The following is a 20,218-nucleotide window of genomic DNA, read 5'->3' on the forward strand; positions in this document are numbered from 1 at the left end:
TGGACAATATATTTTCATCAAGGATCGATTAGAATTAAATGACTTGCTGAAAATTCAATATAACTTAGTAGACAAATAATTTAAATACAATATTAAAGTTCAAATGATATTTATTGAGTTGAATCTTATTGAAAAAAATGTTGAGAATTTCTAAAATTTCAAACTGGCTCAATCTTACAGTCCTATTGAGGCGAATAATATAATTCTTTCTCTTGGAAGGGCTGAGCAAAGAGTTATTTTGGTGGAATAACTGACCTTGGTTGCCGTGAAATTGCTCAAGGAAGACAACGAAGATGATCATCCCTGTTCGTTGCTTTACCTGTGGAAAGGTATTAACTTATAAGCTTCTTCTTCCACTTATTTTCTTTCTTCTAATCCCTTTTGACTATATTTGACCTTTAATAGGACTCAATGGAGAAAAATGATTCATGTAGCAGACCCCACGTAGTGGGATAAAGGCTTGATGTTGTTGTTGTCGTCTTCTTTTTATGAATTTTGTTTCCTTTTGTCGATGTTATTTGATTTCATTGGATTATTGGTTATTGGCAACTACTAATTTCAACTTGGATCTAATTATTAGGTGATTGGCAGTAAGTGGGATACATATCTTGATCTTCTTCAGGCAGATTACTCCGAGGGGTCAGTATCAATCTCATATCCTTATTTTTATTGAATCTTAATATGCCTTTGTTCAAAAGAAATATTTTTATATTGTACTTTAGTCAGAACTTTCTTGACTTTCCTGCTCGATCATGTTACAAAAAAAAAAAGGGAAAAAAATGTTAATATGTTTTAGAATTCCTTACATCTGATGAAGCAATTATGTGGAACAAATTGGTTTGTTTCTTGAATATGTCTTGTCAGTTTTGCATTTGTGAATGATTCATTTTTTTATTTATTCATTGGGCATCTAATATTGAAGCAAAGTTCATAGAAAATGAAAGTTGGTGTTCCTGTTAATTTATGATGACTGCAGCTATTTCTTTACAAGCTTTGGTAACATAAGAGTAACTTCGTTAGAATTAGATATATAATTATGTTAACAACATTGCAGTTTGGGATATGCATGTGGTTAATTCTTTGCCATTCTGTTACTCAAGAACCGATTAAAGTTAATTTATGATCGTCTTTATTTTCTTTTTTTATTTGAATATTTTATTTTAGAATATCTTAATTTTTGTTAAATTAATCATGGTCAATACATCTTTGGTAGTTATTACTGATAGATAGGGAAAGTGTGGAAATAAAAAACATCCAAATTTGGTTTCATGGTCCATCAAATGAAAAAAATGTTTATTACAGGTTCTTGAGCTTGTTAAAAGCTTTAGAGAAAGGTACAGATATAGCTAAGATAGTTGAATGATTGGTATCTCACATGGATGGATGAGTTTAAAGGGGTAGTTAACCGGTTTTGATCATGATTGTTTTGTTCATCCTATAAATTATGTCATATTATTTTCTAAATTGTTAGGATTCATTTCAATTTTATTTTGATTTTTTTATTTGTTTTATTTTTCTGATTAATTATCCTTTTGTATTATTTTCAATTAGAATTTGAATTTGTTAGGATTTTATTTAATTCTAGTTTCTATATAGAATTAGATTTGATTTAAAATTGATTTTTTCTTATCTTGTAACCTTTTTTTTTATAAATAGGAAATTCATGAATTTTATGTATGTGAATTGATAAATGGATGGAAATTAAATATTCCTTTCTTATCCCTATCTTTTCTCTCTTGATGGACTTTAGATTCTAATTTTCTTTTCTCGATGTTTCTTTAATGTAGCATCATTTGGTGTTAGAGCAAACCTTGCTGTTGTATCCATGTTGACTTGCACTCACGCATCCATTCTTGAACCAAGCTGTATAAAAGTGGATTCTTCATGTTTATTGCTAACATTTTCAAGTACCACCCTAAACCCTTATCATTGCATTACTTTTAAATGATCACCCGTATTTTCAGAGTTGGATCTCATTCACAATAGCATCTTGTTTCTCAATCGTAGTGCATTAGACCTAGTACCTACTATCATGTCCAACGATCAAATGGCCATTCATGTCCACTATAGTTGAACTATCCAATACCTGAAGCCTTGCTACCTCTCATCACAGATAAAAAAAATCTAATTGCAATTCCATCAATGCTTTTTGTTCACGAGCAATTAGCTATCATGATTATAGCCTCATTCTTCAATTGCAACTGATGCCTCTGCCTAATGTTTTCTTAATTATTTGACATTTCTTCTTTCTCTTCTATTGTCTCATTGCAATAGTCGACAAAGCTATCTTTCAATCATAGAAACTTTAAGGTATTGAAATTTATCTTTCAACCTCTCTTTGCGGCAATCATTACCAAATTAGTATCAAAGGTGCTTGATAAGAATGGCATATAAACCTTAGCTATAAGCCATATACATTTGTTGTCTCTTGACACTGCTATGGCTAAGAAAATTGATGTATTTTAATTGCATAGTTCATATGTGAAAGATATATGATAACACAAAAATATTATTCTGTAGAGTTATTAAATTATCTATATTCCTTATGTAATCAACATTATTATTTTAGTAGCTTGTTTCATTCACAACCATTCAAGTACTGATGATTATTTCTGACTTGATTTAGATTTTGCGAACAATCATTTGGTAAAATATATATTTTTTGAATGTTTTAGATGCTATAATCAAGTAATCATTCAATTATTTGATCATATGAGATTTTATGAAAATGTACATGCTTCCACATATTCCAATGAATCTAGCATTCCTTATGAAAGTTTTGAGAATGTAATGAATGACTTATATTTGCTCAACTTGGGGAGGTAAGTTTCATGTCTCAATTTTCTCTATTCATTTTCTCATTCTCCATAACTCCTACAATCCCAATACCTTCTCCTTATATACTTGAGCTTATGTGTGATGATGTAATTGAACTTAAACACAATGATTTTGTTTTTGAAAATAATTCTAAGCCAAAGCTTGAACAAGAGATTTTTTAAGAGGTCATTATTGCACCTAATTTTGAGGAGCCTCTATCCATTATTGTGGCTCTCCTTCTATATTTGCAGATACAAGTAATGTCTCAACTTTCTATTTGCTACTGGTTTAATTACTATTTAAGTTTGTCTATCCGCAATTGCCATCATCAGATTATTATACATAGTGCCATAGTGAGTTGTGCTACCTTTGATCCCACAACTATGTGATTGTATAGTTCCAAGAAAAATGTATGATGCATTAAGTCTGTTGAATCAAATGCCTCTTAAGTTTATTTTATTTGTCAATTCTACACTTGGTATAGATTCCAAGGATATTAATAAAAGAGCTCCACCCCCCTTTACCATGGCCATCAAGTTTAATAAGTATTTTTTTATTACTCTTTATGATAGGTGTTTTATCTTAAGGAAATTGTTGCAACATAAAAAAAAAGATTTTTATTATTTGCTTATATTTATTTCAATTTTGCTAGGGTTTTATATTTATTTTATATTAAATTAGAATTAATTATCCTTTAAGACTAGAGAGGGAGTTGATAGTAAACTTGAATTATGGAGGTCAACCTTAGAGTCTAAAGGTCTTCGCTTGAGTTGATCTAAAACTGAATATATGGAGTGTAATTTTAGTAGCAATAGCCCTAGTGAGGGGATTGTGACTTTGGGCGATTAAGTCATTAATAAGAGTACATGTTTTAGATATCATGGTTCTATTGTTCAGAGTGATGGTGAAATAGATGGGTATATTATCAGCAGAATTCAAGTTGGATGGTTGAAGTGGACGAATGCATCGGGCTTATTGTGCGATAGAAAAGTACCCCTCAAACTTAAGAAAAAGTTCTATAAGATGGTGGTGAGACTTGCAATGTTTTATGGTGCAAAATGTTGGCCATTAAAAGAGAAGCATAATACTAAGTTAAGTGTTGAAGAGATGAGGATGCTTGAATGCGTGGCTTGACCCTTAGAGATAGGATATGAAATGAGCATATACGTGAAAAGGTTGGAGTAGCTCCAATGGAAGATAAAGATTAGAGAGAGTCGCCTTAGATGGTTTGGTCACATTGAACAGAGGCCTTCTGATGACCCGGTTAGGAAAGTTAAGGTATTAGATTCGACTTATGTTAAGAAAGATAGAGGTAGACTAAAAAGACTTGGTTAGAAAATATTAGAAGTGATCTTTCTCTTTTAGATTTAAATGAGAATTTGACTTTTAACCGGACACAATGGTGAAAGAGGATTCATGTAGCCGAGTGGGACAAAAGTTTGATGTTGTTGTTGTTGAATGAATTATCCTTTTAGATAATGTTAGATTGAATTTGATTTCTTTTCGTATATGATATGATTTTAATTTTTGATTTAATTATTATCTTGTAATCCTATTTCTTTAAGTAGTGGAGCCATGGATTTTATCTGGGTCAATTGGTAAATAAATTGAAAATTAATCTTCTCATATTCCCTCTCTTCTTTATGTACCCTATGGACTTATTCTCTTCTCCTTGCTACCTTAGTGCAACATTATCGAGATGAATTAGAGTGACAATACAAGTCCCCTGTATGATGCATTAGAGTGACATTCTGAAGTTATTTTATGAGCTTGGGAACCCACTTTTGATAACGAGTTAAGTTCAAGCATGTTGATCTTATATATGCACAATACTTGATTTTTGACAAAATGAGAATTGCTGAAAATCTAAATAGTTTCTATTGAAATGACAATTTGGAAACCTTCCACCAAAGTTCATGTTGGGTTTCATTCTTTGTTGGAGGTTCAGTCAATCCAAATAAATGCTATACCTCTCTTAAGCATTTTGAAGACGAGACCAATGCCAGTTCCTGCTTTCGAAAGATTTGGTGACTGGTTGAATTTGATTAATTACCCCTATCGCAATATTGTTCACATATTTGCAACTTCTCATTTTAATGAATGAGTAAGATTTACTTATGAAATAAATCATTATTGAGGGGTGAATTGCGGGTATAGGATATATAACAAGAAAATCTACAAAGATTTATCTTTTTATTGCTTTCTGAGAAATATAGGTAATCTCAAAGTATAGGGGTATCACTACCCATTTGCTGGTTTTTTAATTAAGAACTTCAATAGATCAATTTTTTAGATCAAAGTGATTTTATGAGAAAACATTTAATGGCGAGCAGCAATCAACTCCAAAAAGTACTTGCCAATTGGAGAAAAGCATATGTATACTGATATCAATTTTTAATTAACATAATATAAAGGGTTATCTTTGTTTTCTTCATTATGATGTACTGGTAATGCTCTTAAGGATTCTCCTAATATTGTTGTGTATAGGATAAGGGGCTTCCCTTAGTTGGTGCTGCAATGATATATATGATTAAAAGGTATTTTTTGATATTGTTAAAGACTTGGCAGTTTTTATCTCATTTGAAGCAAACATTTTTTAGGTGAGTTATAGGATATAAAATAAGAAAATCTTCAAAGTTATATCTTTTTATTGCTTTCTGAGATATATCCCATTTGATACGAGCTTTTTTTTTCATCAGTCTCAAATAGTTGTCACTTATCTAACATATTTCATATGGATTGTCAAATGAATGAGAGCTACTCTTATAGAGAGCAAATTCAGTGAATTCTTTTTGGTTGTAGAATTTGTATGAATTTATTAGGGTCAATTTCAATTCATGTAGAACATAACATGTGTTCCAAAAAATTTCTCAAGAAAGTTTCAAAAGCATATTTGAAAGGATTCATCTTGAGAGCGAACTTTCTAGTTGTCTTAAATGCAATTCTTAATTCATTCAAGTGATAGTTATGTTTTTCTTTTTGATGATAAGATTATCAACATAGAACTACTTTTTTTGATGGATCAAATTGTCAATGATGCGCGCCATAACTCTTTTGATTTGTGCCTTCAATATTCTTCTTCAAGCTAAAGGACATGATAGTACAGCAAAATATGCTAATAGGCATCTTGAATGATGTTTTCTTTTCATCTTTGAGAGTCATATTGATATGATTTTAGCTTGATAATCTCACCATGAAAGAGAGTAATTAGAAGTATTCTCCACAAGTAATTATGTCATTGGAAGTAGAAAGTCAACCTTTAGACATGCCTTATTGAAATCTCAAAAGTCAATGCAAATGCAAATTTTATCATTATTCTTCTTCATGAGAACGATGTTAGCTATTCAATTGCAATATTTTTGTTTTGGAATAAAGCTTACTTCACTGAGCTTTTTCGTCTTTGCAGTAGCCTATTCTTCAATTTCAAATCTCATTTGCCTTGGAGCTTATTTAATAAGTGTTGCATCTAGGTTAAAGATCCTTGAAACCTCAAAATTCACGAGTCTTTGTATTTATACGTGCAAACAATATTTGAATTCACTAGTAGCACATTTATTTCGTCAAATTTATTCTCATGTAGGAGAAATGATGATGGTTGGGCAAAGGTCGTCACTGATTTTTAAATTGATTTCTTTCAGCTCATTCATTATGGTACCTTGCCCATCATCTTCCAGCCCTTTAGTTGTTGGTTTGGCTTCTATGCCTTGACCATATGAGAGGTTCACTTTATAAAAATCCTTTTCAACATCATCTCCAACCTTAATTTCTCTTCTTATTTTTGCATAACACAAGTCTCCTTTCGAGGGTATTTTAGTAAAATGAATATGAACCTTTAGTTATATATTGTCACTTCTTTGTGACACCTATGGACTTTTCTGTTATCATATTTTTTGAAAATATTGAGTTTTTAATTTGTGATTTTAATATAAACTCCTAATTTGCGCATTATCTTTCAAATTTTTGTAAGAAAATATTTAGTTATACTTATAGGAACTATTTTTTTCCGATTCGATATATTTGTTGAGCAATCAAAAATTTTCTTTTGATACTCCTTGAATTTATATAATAAGTTCCCTGGTTCACCATTCCAATGTAAATAAAGTATATATAATGTTTTCAAGTCTGGGTTTAAGGTACGGATCATGATTATTTGAACCTCATGTAGTGTGACCTCTTTAAAATATTGGGAAGGAATAGGTGTGACTATTAAAGTAAAAATAAAATAAAATTAAAAAAAGAAAAAGAAAAAAAGGTGTGACTATTAAAGTATTTTCTGATGTTAGTGTATGGATTTTTTTTCATAGGGAGATAATGTGTATTGCATGTGTATACATATTCAAACTCATAATCTGAATCAGAATAGACTTCTATATTATTCCTTTTACCTGGAGGCTTGCATTTATCCGTGAGCTTGGTAGGGATGTCGTTCTCTCCCATGGTATCACTTCTTAAGTGAGAAATGGGTCCCTTCAGCTTATATGGAGTATTGGTTACTTTAGGAAGAGTTGGCACTGCAATTTTTCTTCCTCTTTTCTTTTTAATATCTCATTTTTTTTGGTTGCTTCTTATTTTTGATGTTGATGCCTTAGCTTTATAAGACAAGGTTAACTTGGATTTCTTTAGAACAAAATGTATGGCATTTTAATGTATTTATATTTTATGCATTATGTAGGGTTGTAAGTCCCATTAACCCTAAATTTTGCTCCATCTCCTGAAGGCTTCATTCGCTGGTGCATAGTATATGGAATAATGCCATATTCTTAGAGCCATGGTCAACCTAGTAGGGCTTTGATTTCTTAAGTGATCATTGTTTCTTTCCTGTGTCATTATTTGATGGTCCCTTCAATTGTGAAGGTTGTAATACTCTACCAGTTCTCAATTGTACCTTGATCACCTTATTTGGATTAGGATTTAATGAAGCAATTCCTTTAGAGTCACCCTTTCTCATTTCAGAGGGTTAGTTGGGAGGTTCAAAATTGCTATCTAGCATCATGCATTTCTTCTGTAAAGTTATCGTGGATTCTGACTTTCTGCCTTCAGAAAAGTATAAATTATATGAGCTATCATCCGTCAGTAGCACAAAAAGAGAAGACTAGTATGTTGTATAAGTATCTCTCCTTTTTATTAAAGTAGATCTTTTGGTATCAATCTTAAGAATAATGTTTGTTGGGCTTGTTGCCTTTGAACTCCCGTTAGGAGCACAAAAGGGAGCTGATAAGGAGCGATACGATGTTATCAAAATGACTTAACACGTCTCAATTGGATGGGATTTATCAGCTTGATAGGTTGCTTTGCTGGCTGTTGATAGTCCTTCAAATTATGGATAACCTTTTGAATAATCATTTTTTTCTTTGATTTTATCATCTATGTCACCTTTTTGGGTGTACTTGATGGAGTTTGATCAAGCATTGATGAATTAGCTTAATTAGAATGCCTCATAGTTACTGGCTCGGAAGTAGAGGTACTTGAACTTGGCAACTCCTTTAGCTCAAGTACTCGTTCAAGCTTGGATTTCTACTTGACATTAGAATCTCCTTCAAGTTGGTTCAACATCTTTAAAGTCTTTTTCAAGACCACAGCTTCCCATTCTTCAGCTTGCATTGATTTTTCTTTCATTTGTTTGCATGAATTTCTCATTTTATACTTTCTTTATATAGTCAATTTTTTAATATATGGCAATCTTCAATATGCTGGATGGATTTTTACTTGTATTGTTTCATTTGGCTGATTGGATGGCTATCTCCGCATAGTACTCATATGGGTTTGTTGTTATGGGCACATAGCTTTGTTGGCGGTTTTGAGCCCAATATAAATCTCTTATTCTGGTGGTGGTTGGAAAGTCTGGATTTTTTTTGCTATGGGTGGTACAATACAATTTTTGGTATAGTACAATTTTGAGTTCATTTTTGGACTCTTTTCTTTTATGTTCTTGTTCCTTTTATTTTTGGCTAAACTTTTGGCTTTTAGCTTTTAGCTAGGTTACAAGAATGATAAGTTTTTTCTTTTTTACTCTCCTTCTGGATTTTAGTTACAAATGTAACTTTTTTATAGATTAATGAAAAATTGGCGATGCCATAATTCTAAAAAAAAAAAAAAATCAAGTAATCGTTTGAAAGTCGCATTCCAGTTTCCTTATTTGCAAAAAATCAATCAAATTTCTGGTGGTGGTTGGAAAATCTGGATTTTTTGACTATGGGTGGTACTGTATAATTTTTGGTACAATATAATTTTGAGTTTATTTTTGGATTGAACCAAGAACAGAAAAGAAAAGAGTCCAAAAATGAACTCAGAATTGTACTGTACTAAAAATTATGCTGTACCGCCCATAGTAAAAAAATATCCAGACTTTCCAATCACCACCAGAAATTCGATTGATTTTTTGTAAAATAGGGTAACTGGAATGCGACTTTCAAACGATTACTTGATATTTCTTCTTTTTTTTTGGAGAATTAGGACATCGCCAATTTTTCATTAATCTATAAAAAGTTACATTTGTTACTAAAATCCAGTAGGAGATTAAAAAAGAAAAAATCTTATCATTCGTGTTACCTAGCTAAAAGCCAAAATCTTAGCCAAAAATAAAAGGACCAAGAATATAAAAGAAAAGAGTCCAAAAATGAACTCATAATTGTTCTGTACCAAAAATTGTATTGTACCACCTATAGCAAAAAAAAAAATCTAGACTTTCCAACCACCACCAGAATGAGAGGTTTATCTTGGGCTCAGAACCGCCAACAAAACCATGTGTCCACAACAACAAACCCATATGAGTACTATGCGGAGATAGCCATCCAAGCAGCCAAATGAAACAATACAAGTAAAAATCCATCCAGCCTATTGAAGATTGCCATATATTAAAAAATTGACTATATAAAGAAAGTATAAAATGGGAAATTCATACAAACAAATGAAAGAAAAATCAATGCAAGCTGAAGAATGGGAAGTTGTGGTCTCGAAAAAGACTTTAAAGATGTTGAACCAACTTGAAGGAGCTTCTAATGTCAAGTAGAAATCCAAGCTTGAACGAGTACTTGAGCTAAAGGAGTTGCCAAGTTCAAGTACCTCTACTTCCGAGCCAGTAACTATGAGGCATTCTAATTAAGCTAATTCATCAATGCTTGATCAAACTCCATCAAGTACACCCAAAAAGGTGACATAGATGATAAAATCAAAGAAAAAAATGATTATTAAAAAGGTTATCCATAATTTGAAGGACTATCAACAGCCAAACAATACAAGGAAAATCCATCCAGCCAGAGATAGCCTTCTAAGCAGCCAAATAAAACAATACAAGTAAAAATCCATCCAGCCAAACAATACAAGGAATCAAAATTTTTAAGATTTCCAGGATCTTTAAATTCAAACTCTTGTGACATATACTTTTTCAAACTCTATAATTCCTCCACATTATTCCCATACAGAATAATATTATTGATATAAACTATCAATGTAACAATTTTTTCAGCGTGAGATTTTTAACAAATAGAGTATGATCAACTAGACTCATATGTAGCTTAGCTTCAAAATAGCCTTTGTGAATTTGTCAAACTAGGATTGAGGAGATTGTTTAAGGTTGTATAAGGAAGCTTTGGGGTTTCTTTCTTTTTGATTACCAACTTTGGTTGTGGAATGGGATTGAATGTCTGCTTTTTTATCACCTTTATAAGAGGGTTGCTTTACAAATATTATAAACTACCAATTTTGTTTTTTTAGTGCCAAAATAGATGGCATGTGCTACATTTCTTCTTTCATTATGAGCTTTATTTCCCTTGAAGTTATTATAATGGCTTTCAAATTTTGAATGATTCATTTCTCGAATATTGTCACTCAATTAAAGTAGCTCCTAGAATGTGTGATAAAGGCCGTGTAATGCGTTGTCTTATCATCAATATTGCCCATCAACAATTGGATTGCCTGTTTCTCGTCCAGTTGCTATTTACATTGATACTCATATTTTGCCATTGAGTAATATATTTTGTCATTGACTTGTCTTTTCCTTTGTGCTCTAAGACGAGTTCAACAATAGTTATCTTCTCCATGGTGCTATTAAATCTCTTTATTAATAGAGTTTTGAGTTTGACAAAGGACTTGAATGACTTATTTAGAAGTTCAACACACCATTAAAAACTTAGTTAACATGAAATTGTTAAAAAAAATAGTAGAAGAGTAATGCATTATCACCCTCAGTGTGCCACAGGATGCCTTTATCTGGTCTAAGCATTATTTTGCATTACAGTTGCCTAATCATGTTGTATTTTGACACTAAATATCCCTAAGGATATGACACCTAGTTGTACATTGACGGGTATGGGTGAACCTTAGTCACGAGCTTTTTGACTTGTTCGAGAGCTATAACAACCTTAATACTCTCATTAATAGTTGTTTCTAGTTGCATAGCCATCACTAGCTTCGATGTACTTGCAATATTTTAAGAAGTAGTTTGGCGAGTTGATTGGCTAGTTTCATTCTTCCTCTTAGGTGCACTCATAGTCTTGCAAGTTGCATTTGCGCCCTTGTGAGTGCATTTGTACATTGTAAATGCACACTTTTAAAGGAGCCTACATGGTATACTTGGCACTTTTTGAATAGTGGCATGCTTCTCAAAGTAATTATAAGCTTATCAAGGCAATGTCATACTTTTAGAGATAGTTGAATGCTTCCTAAGGCAATGACATGCTTCTTGATAAGTGGCATGCTTCTTGATGCATTTACATATTTTACATGATGATGCAGTTGAATTTAGAAGTTGTGATGCATGTATGATTTAAAAATATTTGAATTATGATTGTTTGTGCTATATATTGTCATTGAAATAAGTGCAAAATTTTATTTTTGAAATTTTATAGAATGCCTTCAGTCTATTTGCATGTCTGTGTTGCAGATTCAATTATGTATGTACTGAACTGAAATCTTTCACATGTCTTAAGATGTTACAGTTCGCCTTTGCATGTCTATATTTTTTGCACAGTGAGCCTTACAAGGCATCAATTTCTACCTATATAATAAATAAGAGCTATTATAGTTCTTTTTTACACCCATTCATTTCCAATTCAATTTATGTTTGAGTGTTCAAGTGAGTTTTATGAGTGTATGGAGATTCAAGTTCTTCTGTTCGTTGGCAAGCCATTAGTTCCAAGCAATTTTTTTTGCAAGTCCATTTCTAGTATAGTTTGATGGTTAGCCTTCTTGCAGCATCATACTTTTATATGTTTATATTTGTCACCATTTGTACGGCTCATGCAATTTTATGTTTTAATTATTCCCATTTTTTAAATTCATTTATGTTTATTATGATTGTCCTGTTAAGTTCTATCAATACAAAAATTCAACAACATTTTGGCAGTATTTTGGCCTCACCTCTGTGATCGAGTTTGAATGGGTTTGTGGGAGAAGTTTCTTGGCGGGTTGTGAGAAAGGAGGACGAGAGTTTATGTGTGAGATGAGAAGAAGATCGATTATGGTTGCAAGGATTTGAGTGGTCGGGTGTGGGCTCAGGCTAAAGGGGAGATGGAGAGAGCATAGGAGAGAACTTGAAGTTGAGAGAGAGATGGAGATTAAGGGTCTGGCTCAATGATAGGCTTGGGGGATGAGGGCAAGGGTGGGGCGCGGGGGGTGTGAGATTGTGGATGATAGGCTTAGATTCTGGTTGGGATTTGACGAAATAGGAGATGGATGGGGATGGGAGATGTCCCTCCACGTAACATGCGGTATATGAAAACTTGGATTTGTCAAGATTTTTATGTTGGTATGAGGATTTGAAATTATAATTTGTCATTCGTACACGAGTTGTATTTCATATTTGTTGGTTTGTTATGATTCATGTTTTTTCCTTTATGAGGCGATTTGGTGATGCAGGACTTTTTTAGATATTTTTTTATACCCCAAACACAATGCAATGTTTATGAGGTCATTTGCAAGACAAGCAATGTTTGTGTGCTTTTCAATATTATTGGGTATTTCGAACTAGACAAATAATACTGGATCCATTATCATTATTATCATCATGTTTAATCAACTCATTGCAGATCTCATTTTGTGATAATTTTTGCTCTAACTATATTGGTGCGGTCTGATTTAGATGATTTGTATTTGTGTGATGTCTCTAGAACTCGTTTGTGTGGCGTGATGATCATTATTCACCACCTTTGTTGCATTTGAATAAATAGTAGATATGGAGGTTAGCAAATCTTGATTTGGTAATTGTCTTTAATTTATGCTATAAATGTGTTTTTTCTTAATATTTTATAATAAAAAAGTAATCAGAACTATAGCAGTAGCAACAACAACAACTACATCAAGCCTTTATCCCACGACGTGGAAAAAGGTAACCGTAACTAAATTCTAAAATTTTTGGAATTACTAAAACAACAAAAATGGCAATGACGGCAATACGTTTTTTTTTTTTTTTTTTGACATTAGAAGCTCCTTCAAGTTGGTTCAACATCTTTAAAGTCTTTTTCGAGACCACAACTTCCCATTCTTCAGCTTGCATTGATTTTTTTTTCATTTGTTTGCATGAATTTCCCATTTTATACTTCTTTATATAGTCAATTTTTTATTATATGGCAATCTTCAATAGGCTGGATGGATTTTTACTTGTATTGTTTCATTTGGCTGCTTGGATGGGTATCTCCGCATAGTACTCATATGGGTTTGTTGTTGTGGGCACATGGCTTTGTTGGCGGTTCTGAGCCCAAGATAAACCTCTTATTCTGGTGGTGGTTTCCAGTTTTTTTTTGCTATGGGTGATACAATACAATTTTTGGTACGGTACAATTTTGAGCTCATTTTTGGACTTTTCTTTTTTGTTCTTGTTCCTTTTATTTTTGGCTAAGCTTTTGACTTTTAGCTACGTTACAAGAATGATAAGTTTTTTCTTTTTTACTCTCCTTCTGGATTTTAGTTACAAATGTAACTTTTTTATAGATTGATGAAAAATTCGCGATGCCATAATTCTCCAAAAAAAAAAGAAAAGAAATATCATGTAATTGTTTGAAAGTCGCATTCCAGTTTCATTATTTTGCAAAAAATCAATCGAATTTCTGGTGGTGGTTGGAAAGTCTTGATTTTTTTGCTATGGGTGGTACTGTATAATTTTTGGCAATGACGGCAATACTTTTTTTTTTTTGTAAATATTGTCAATTAGTTTTACACGCCATGATTTGTTAATAAGTTTGAAGCTGGCTTAATTTTTCTCTCATTTTCTTAATGAAATTAGTTTTAGATTGAATGCTTGGTAATAAAAAAAAACTCTCTTGCATTGAGATAAATTTTGCAGGCATGCAGTCACGCTTTTCTTCAACAGGCCCTTCTTCCCATTTGATTAAGTCATCTAATTTGTATGGTTGGATGCATTGCATTTTTTGCATTGGGCATTGCCTATTATCTGAACTCTCTTGATGTGGAAACGCTAGCTTTAAATTTTTATCCATTTCTTGTCTTTTGTTTGAGAAAAAATGATTAAATTGGCTTTCTATTTTTTTTTTTCTTAAGTTAGTATTGCATGATATATATGTTCTAGTACTCTACTAGATATATTTTGATAATTAGGATTACGATGTCAATATCATATGTTATTTACTATACAAATTCCTATGTAAAACTTGGATTCTTGGTCAATTAGTTACGAATTTTGTCGTCTTTTAGATTAGGAAGAACTGACGATTATATCAGCTAAGAATATGGAAAAAATATATCGGAAGCTTTGATGATAATAAAGAACGTGGGAAAAACCATCCTCTTATGAACATATGTATTCATTTTTGTTTATTTAATCATTATACTAAGATTAGTGATGAAATGGAGGTCATGATCCTGGCCAACTTTTACTGTTGTATCAAGCATTTAATCTATCTATAATGCGAAAGTAGTATAAAGATGCATTCTTTCTATAACCAAGTAAATTAAAGCATGATTTAACTACTTGCAGCGATGCTTTAGATGCTCTTGGATTGGTCCGCTACTGCTGCAGAAGAATGCTTATGACTCACGTTGATCTCATTGAGAAGCTTCTCAATTACAACTGTAAGCCCTTTTCCCTACTTGTAGTTCAATATTTACTGTACTCATTAGCTGATTTCCTCCACATGCTTCTTTGACAGCACTTGAGAAGACTGAGCCAAACATTTGATTTCCTTGGATGATATGACTGCTATGGTCAAAATATCTAATATTGTGTTAAAAACATTGTGTTTGCTGTGTTTTAACTTGGAGTAATTTGATGTTTGATTTGACTTGGACTAAATGTTTGTAGATTTGTGGGGACAGAGATTCTTTTTTTTTTTGAAATATTCTATGTTTTACTTTTTCACTTCGTTTTAGCTGTAAATTTATATATATATTCTAGTTTTGGTGCAGATTTAAGAAGTTGGTAAGTTTACACCAGATGATAAATATTCTTTACATTCTCTCACCAAATAGGTGAAAGCTCTTAGTTCTCATGAAATTAGTGGAAGAGTTTTTATTAGTTGAAGGGTATTTTTTTCAATGAAAATGAACCACAATGTGTGGCAATTGCAAGATGATAAATGAAATTACTAATCGATTGAAATTATTAATTTAAAATTTACAATTGAATTGCATCGGCACTCTTAACATTTGGTTTTTTGTAGGGTTAACTATTATTTGTAGGGTTTGTTACTTCACATTTTATTTTTTATTTTTCATCATTTTAATTTATCAGCATGTGTACTTGTACAAGTGTTTTTAGGTGTCTACGGGTATTTAGTTGGTTCTACTAGAAATCGGACTTAATAGACACTAGGATCAAAGATTTGTCTAAGAATGGTTGCTCTCAATAATTGTTATATGATAGCCAAAGGATTTGACCTAACTTGACAAAGTAACTCTAGGATGGTCGCTTCAAAGAGAATCTCAAGTATTCGCCTGGGACTCTAGACTTGGTGAATTTGTCTCTTGGAGATGCCCTCTGAAAGCTAGCCATCACATAAGTTAGTGAGAGATCAATGGAATTCACTAGCTTAGTGGGAGTGGGGTAATGAATTGGTATTTAAAAACTTCTTTAATAATGAAGAAGATTTTTTTTTTTTTATAACTTGATGCGGAAGCGAATTATATTCATAATAAATAGATAAATTAACATTTTCACCTACATAGTTAATCACAAGAAAAATAAATACGAAAATAATAAATGGAAAAAACACACCATATTGATACTGGTTTTATCCAACTTGACTTACGTCCACTCTTCGGAGGCACCCTCCAGGTTTTGCCCTAAAACCTTTTAGTGTTTCACCTTGTGCTCTCACAACTAGGTGAAGAAGCTTTTACAAAATCACTTTCACATTCCCCAGTTCGGCGGAGTAGCCGGGTCCTTTGACCTCAAAGAGATTTTCTTCTTTCCAAAACTTTTTCATGACAAACCTTGAATCCGATGGTACTAAGGTGCAAGCTTGTCGGAGCAACCATGTGAAATTCCCTCCACACTCTCTTGAAATCCCCCTCTAAGGATCTTCTCCCTCTCAAACTTCATCATTTTCTCTCTCCCTTGCAATTTATCTCTTCAAGTTTTCTCCAGAAGAACGAACACACAATGTCTACCAAAGACACTTACAAAGTGCCTTGACAAAGCTTAAATAGAGGGCTTCAAAAATCCTAAAAATTCAATTTTACCGATAAAGATCGTCCAGTACAATGTGCAGAATTTGACCTAATAGTCCTTGACAATCTCGGAATAGTCCATTACGATAAGTTCAAATTTGTATATATCGTCTAGTATGATATTTAGATCGTTTGGGATAATTTATTCAATCGAAATGCAGTTTATCTAATACGAAACATGGGGCGACCAAAATTCATCTTTTTTGATCTTATAATACGATCTAAATCATATAGTGCAATCAAAATATCAAAATTAAGCAAACTCGATTGAGTCACATGATTAATTTAGGCATGATTTTTATAGATTATCTAGTACGATGTAGATCGTCTTGGATGATTAAAATAAAATATGAAATTTAAAATCTTGTCTAAATTATGATTGACGGCTATTTTTTATGATCATAACTAATCATCATAGACGATCTAGATCATAATGTATGATTAGTTAAATGAGCTGATCGTATAATATGATATAAATTATATAGTACGACTAGTTCAAAATTAAACTTCTCATTTTGACTCAATCTCACTCCCCATGACTATATGTGTGCATGGTCACTAAGCTAATCTACACTCTTACAGGACTTGACTCAAGAAATTAAAAATACATCAATAAATATTACAAAAATCATTATAGCATAACATATTCCACCAAATCTTGAGTCTTGAATCTTCGTTGGATGGTGCATGACATTCCTAAAATGTTAGTATACATACAAATAAATATACATTATAAATATAATTAAACATAAGGAGATGAGCCATAATATTTGTTATCATAAAAATCATAAACTCATGAGCTCGAGTTGCAACAATCTCCTCCTTTTTTATGATGATAAACATTACTGGTTGAATTTATAAATAAAAAAAAATTATCCTAATCTCCCCCTCTCGAAGATAATTATATTAAAAATTGGAGAAATAAAAAAAATTCTTTTTTTTTATATAGAAACAATTAAAAACAAAAAACTTTTAGAACTTAAAAACAATAAATAAACTAAATGAAATACAAGATAAACATATGTAGCTTAAATACAAATACAACCAGTCAAACATATTCTCCTCCTTTAACATTATCAAAGAAATGGAAACACATAAAAAATAAAATAGAACACATATAACAGACTCTGATTAGGTGGAGGTGCTGCTGATGTTTAAGAAAAATTAATTATTGTCAACAAATTTTCTCAAAATGAGAAAATTACCTCTAAATTTTATTCAAAAATATTGTAAGAAATGAATTGATAACACTAAGATCCAAAAAGATTAGAAATTTAAATTTTATCAACCATAGCTTAGGCTTCTAATAGGTTAAAGTCCTTTTTAAACAAAAAAAATCTAATTCAAAAAAAGAATTAAAGAAGAAAAAAATGTATTTTTCAATATTCTTATATAAAATATTGTTACAACTTAGCGTTCCAAGTTTATGATGATAACAAATAATATTGATTATTATTTTATTTCTACTAGTGTTTGTAGTGCATATTTATTTGTGTTGACTAATATTTTAGGTACACTATGCATCATTCTTTGAAGATTTAAAATTCAAGATTGTGTACAATTGGTTATATTAAATGACTATGTAATTTTCATTCCTTAAGTCAAGTCATGTAATGATAAATGTTAGTTTGTCGATCGTACACACAAACAGAGGGAGTAAAAAAATGATTTTAAATATTTTAATTTTTTGTACATCGTACTATACGATCTGTATCATACTGTACGATCTAATGTAATAGAAATTAATTAAAATATTTTATTTTTAATAAAAAAATATTTTTAAAATATAACTAATCATACTATACGAACACCATATCGTACTGTACGATCTATTATAATTAGAAAGCCCGCCCTCCATTAAATTAGGCAAAAAATTGAATTTAAATAGTTATTCTAATCGTGCTGTATGATCATGATCGTACTGTACGATGTTTAAAATATTTCCTAATTTAATCATGTGATTATTCAATCAAAATAGCTTAATTTTGATATTTTGATCATACTGTACGAACTGGATCGTATTGTACGATCAATAGAGACGATCTTGGCCGTCCCATGCTTAATCCTAGATGAACTACTTTTTTTGAACGGTTCGTACATCACATTGTACCAAACATCGTATAGTACGAACATGCAATTAAACTATTTGTACAGTACTAACTGGACATTGTACAGTACTAATAGGTCAATTTCTGCACGTCGTACCGGACGATCTTGTGATCGTACGGTATGATATTTGACGGATGAATTGAGTTTTTTAGGGTTTTTTGAGCCCTCTATTTAAGCACTCTTATAAGACTTTGTAAGAGTCTTTGGCATCCATTGAAGCTTTATTTTCTGGTGAACACTTGAAGAGGAAATTGAAAGGGAGAGAGGAAAGAGTGGAGTTTGAGAGAGGGAGAAGATCCTTGGAGGGGGTTTCAAGTGAGTGTAAAGGAGATTTCATACGGTTGCTCTAGCAAGCTTGCAGCTCAGTACCATTGGATTCAAGGTTCTTCTTGAGGAAAGTTTTGAGAAGAAAAAGATCTCTTTGGTGTCAAAGGACCCGACTCTTCCGCTGTATCGGGGAAGGTGAAACTGATTTTATAAGGGCTTTTTCGCCTAGCTATGGGGGCTAAAAAAGAATCATTAAAGGTTTAGTGTAATACTCGAAGGGTGCCTCCAGGGAGTGAATGTAGGTCATGGTTTGATCGAACCACTATAAATCGGTGTGTTCTTTCCTTTATTATTTTTGCACTTTATATTTCTGCAATCATTTTTATTACGATTAATTGCGTGGGTGAAATTAATAATTTATCTTTTTATTGTGAATTTAATTTGCTTCCACATAAAGTTATAAAAAATATTTCTTTCTATTAAAGAAAGTTTTTAATTATCCAATTCACCCCCTTCGAGCAGGATTCAAAAATTTTAAAAAACCTTGAAAAAATTGATCATGGAATATTTTAGAAATCATAACATTGTGGAAGGCTATTCAATTACTCGACCACCTTTATTTGAAAATATTTCTTTTAATTTTGGAAAATTTGCATGTCAACCTTTTTGCAATCAATTGATTATCTAGTGTGGCATATAATTCAAACTGGCAATTCTGTACCATCACGTATGATAGATGGAGTCAAAATTAATATTTCTTTTACTGAATGGAGTAGAATAAAATAAATTAATGCTCAATTAAATGCTAAATATTTGAATTATTTTTTCTAAGCATTAAATTCTGACGATTGCATGAGAATTTCTATTTGTACTACTGATAAAAAATTTTGGGATAGATTATGCATTACATACGAATGTACTAGTGAAGTCAAGCAATCTAAATGGAATATTCTAATGCATTATTATGAACTTTTTAGCATGAAACCATATGAAACGGTCTTAGACATGTATACTAGGTTTAATCAAATTGTGATGTCATTGCTTGATTTAGATAAAGAACTTTTAAATTTTAAAAAAGTTAGTAAAATTCTACATTCTCTACTTGATAAATTTGATGCCAAAGTCACGGCTATATATGAATCAAAAGATTTGAATGCTTATTCTTTAGACAATCTAATATGCTCACTCATTGCCTACAAGAAAAGTGTGAGTCAAAGATTTTTAGATGCAGGTGATGAGAAGATTATTGTGCTAAAAGCCAAAGACATAGATGAATGTGGCTTAGTAGATGATGAGAGCAAGGAGATATCATTGATAATAAATAAATTCGAAAGTTTAGTGAAGCATAAGCATAAACGTCAATAAAAGTGATGTAAAGGTAAAAATGGTAAAGATGTTAAATTTT

General features: G+C 31.6%; 1 protein-coding gene across 1 annotated transcript; it reads left to right on the forward strand.

Moving 5' to 3' along the window:
• Positions 1-172: 172 nt before the first annotated feature.
• Positions 173-15,198, forward strand: LOC110115883 (DNA-directed RNA polymerase subunit 10-like protein). The gene is made up of 4 exons (XM_020849289.2): positions 173-329; positions 581-639; positions 14,747-14,841; positions 14,919-15,198. The coding sequence occupies exons 1-4, from the start codon at positions 294-296 to the stop codon at positions 14,945-14,947; spliced, it is 219 nt and encodes a 72-aa protein (XP_020704948.1). The 5' UTR covers positions 173-293; the 3' UTR covers positions 14,948-15,198.
• Positions 15,199-20,218: the final 5,020 nt, after the last annotated feature.

This window comes from Dendrobium catenatum, unplaced genomic scaffold (genome assembly GCF_001605985.2).
Source record: "Dendrobium catenatum unplaced genomic scaffold, ASM160598v2 fragScaff_scaffold_203, whole genome shotgun sequence".
NCBI lineage: Eukaryota > Viridiplantae > Streptophyta > Magnoliopsida > Asparagales > Orchidaceae > Dendrobium > Dendrobium catenatum.

Bases quoted from the DNA above. Each gene is read 5' to 3' on its own strand.
- LOC110115883 (XM_020849289.2), top strand. From the start codon at position 294: ATGATCATCCCTGTTCGTTGCTTTACCTGTGGAAAG. The intron at 330-580 runs GTATTAACTTAT...TCTAATTATTAG, and splicing joins GTTGCTTTACCTGTGGAAAG to GTGATTGGCAGTAAGTGGGA. The intron at 640-14,746 runs GTCAGTATCAAT...AACTACTTGCAG, and splicing joins CAGGCAGATTACTCCGAGGG to CGATGCTTTAGATGCTCTTG.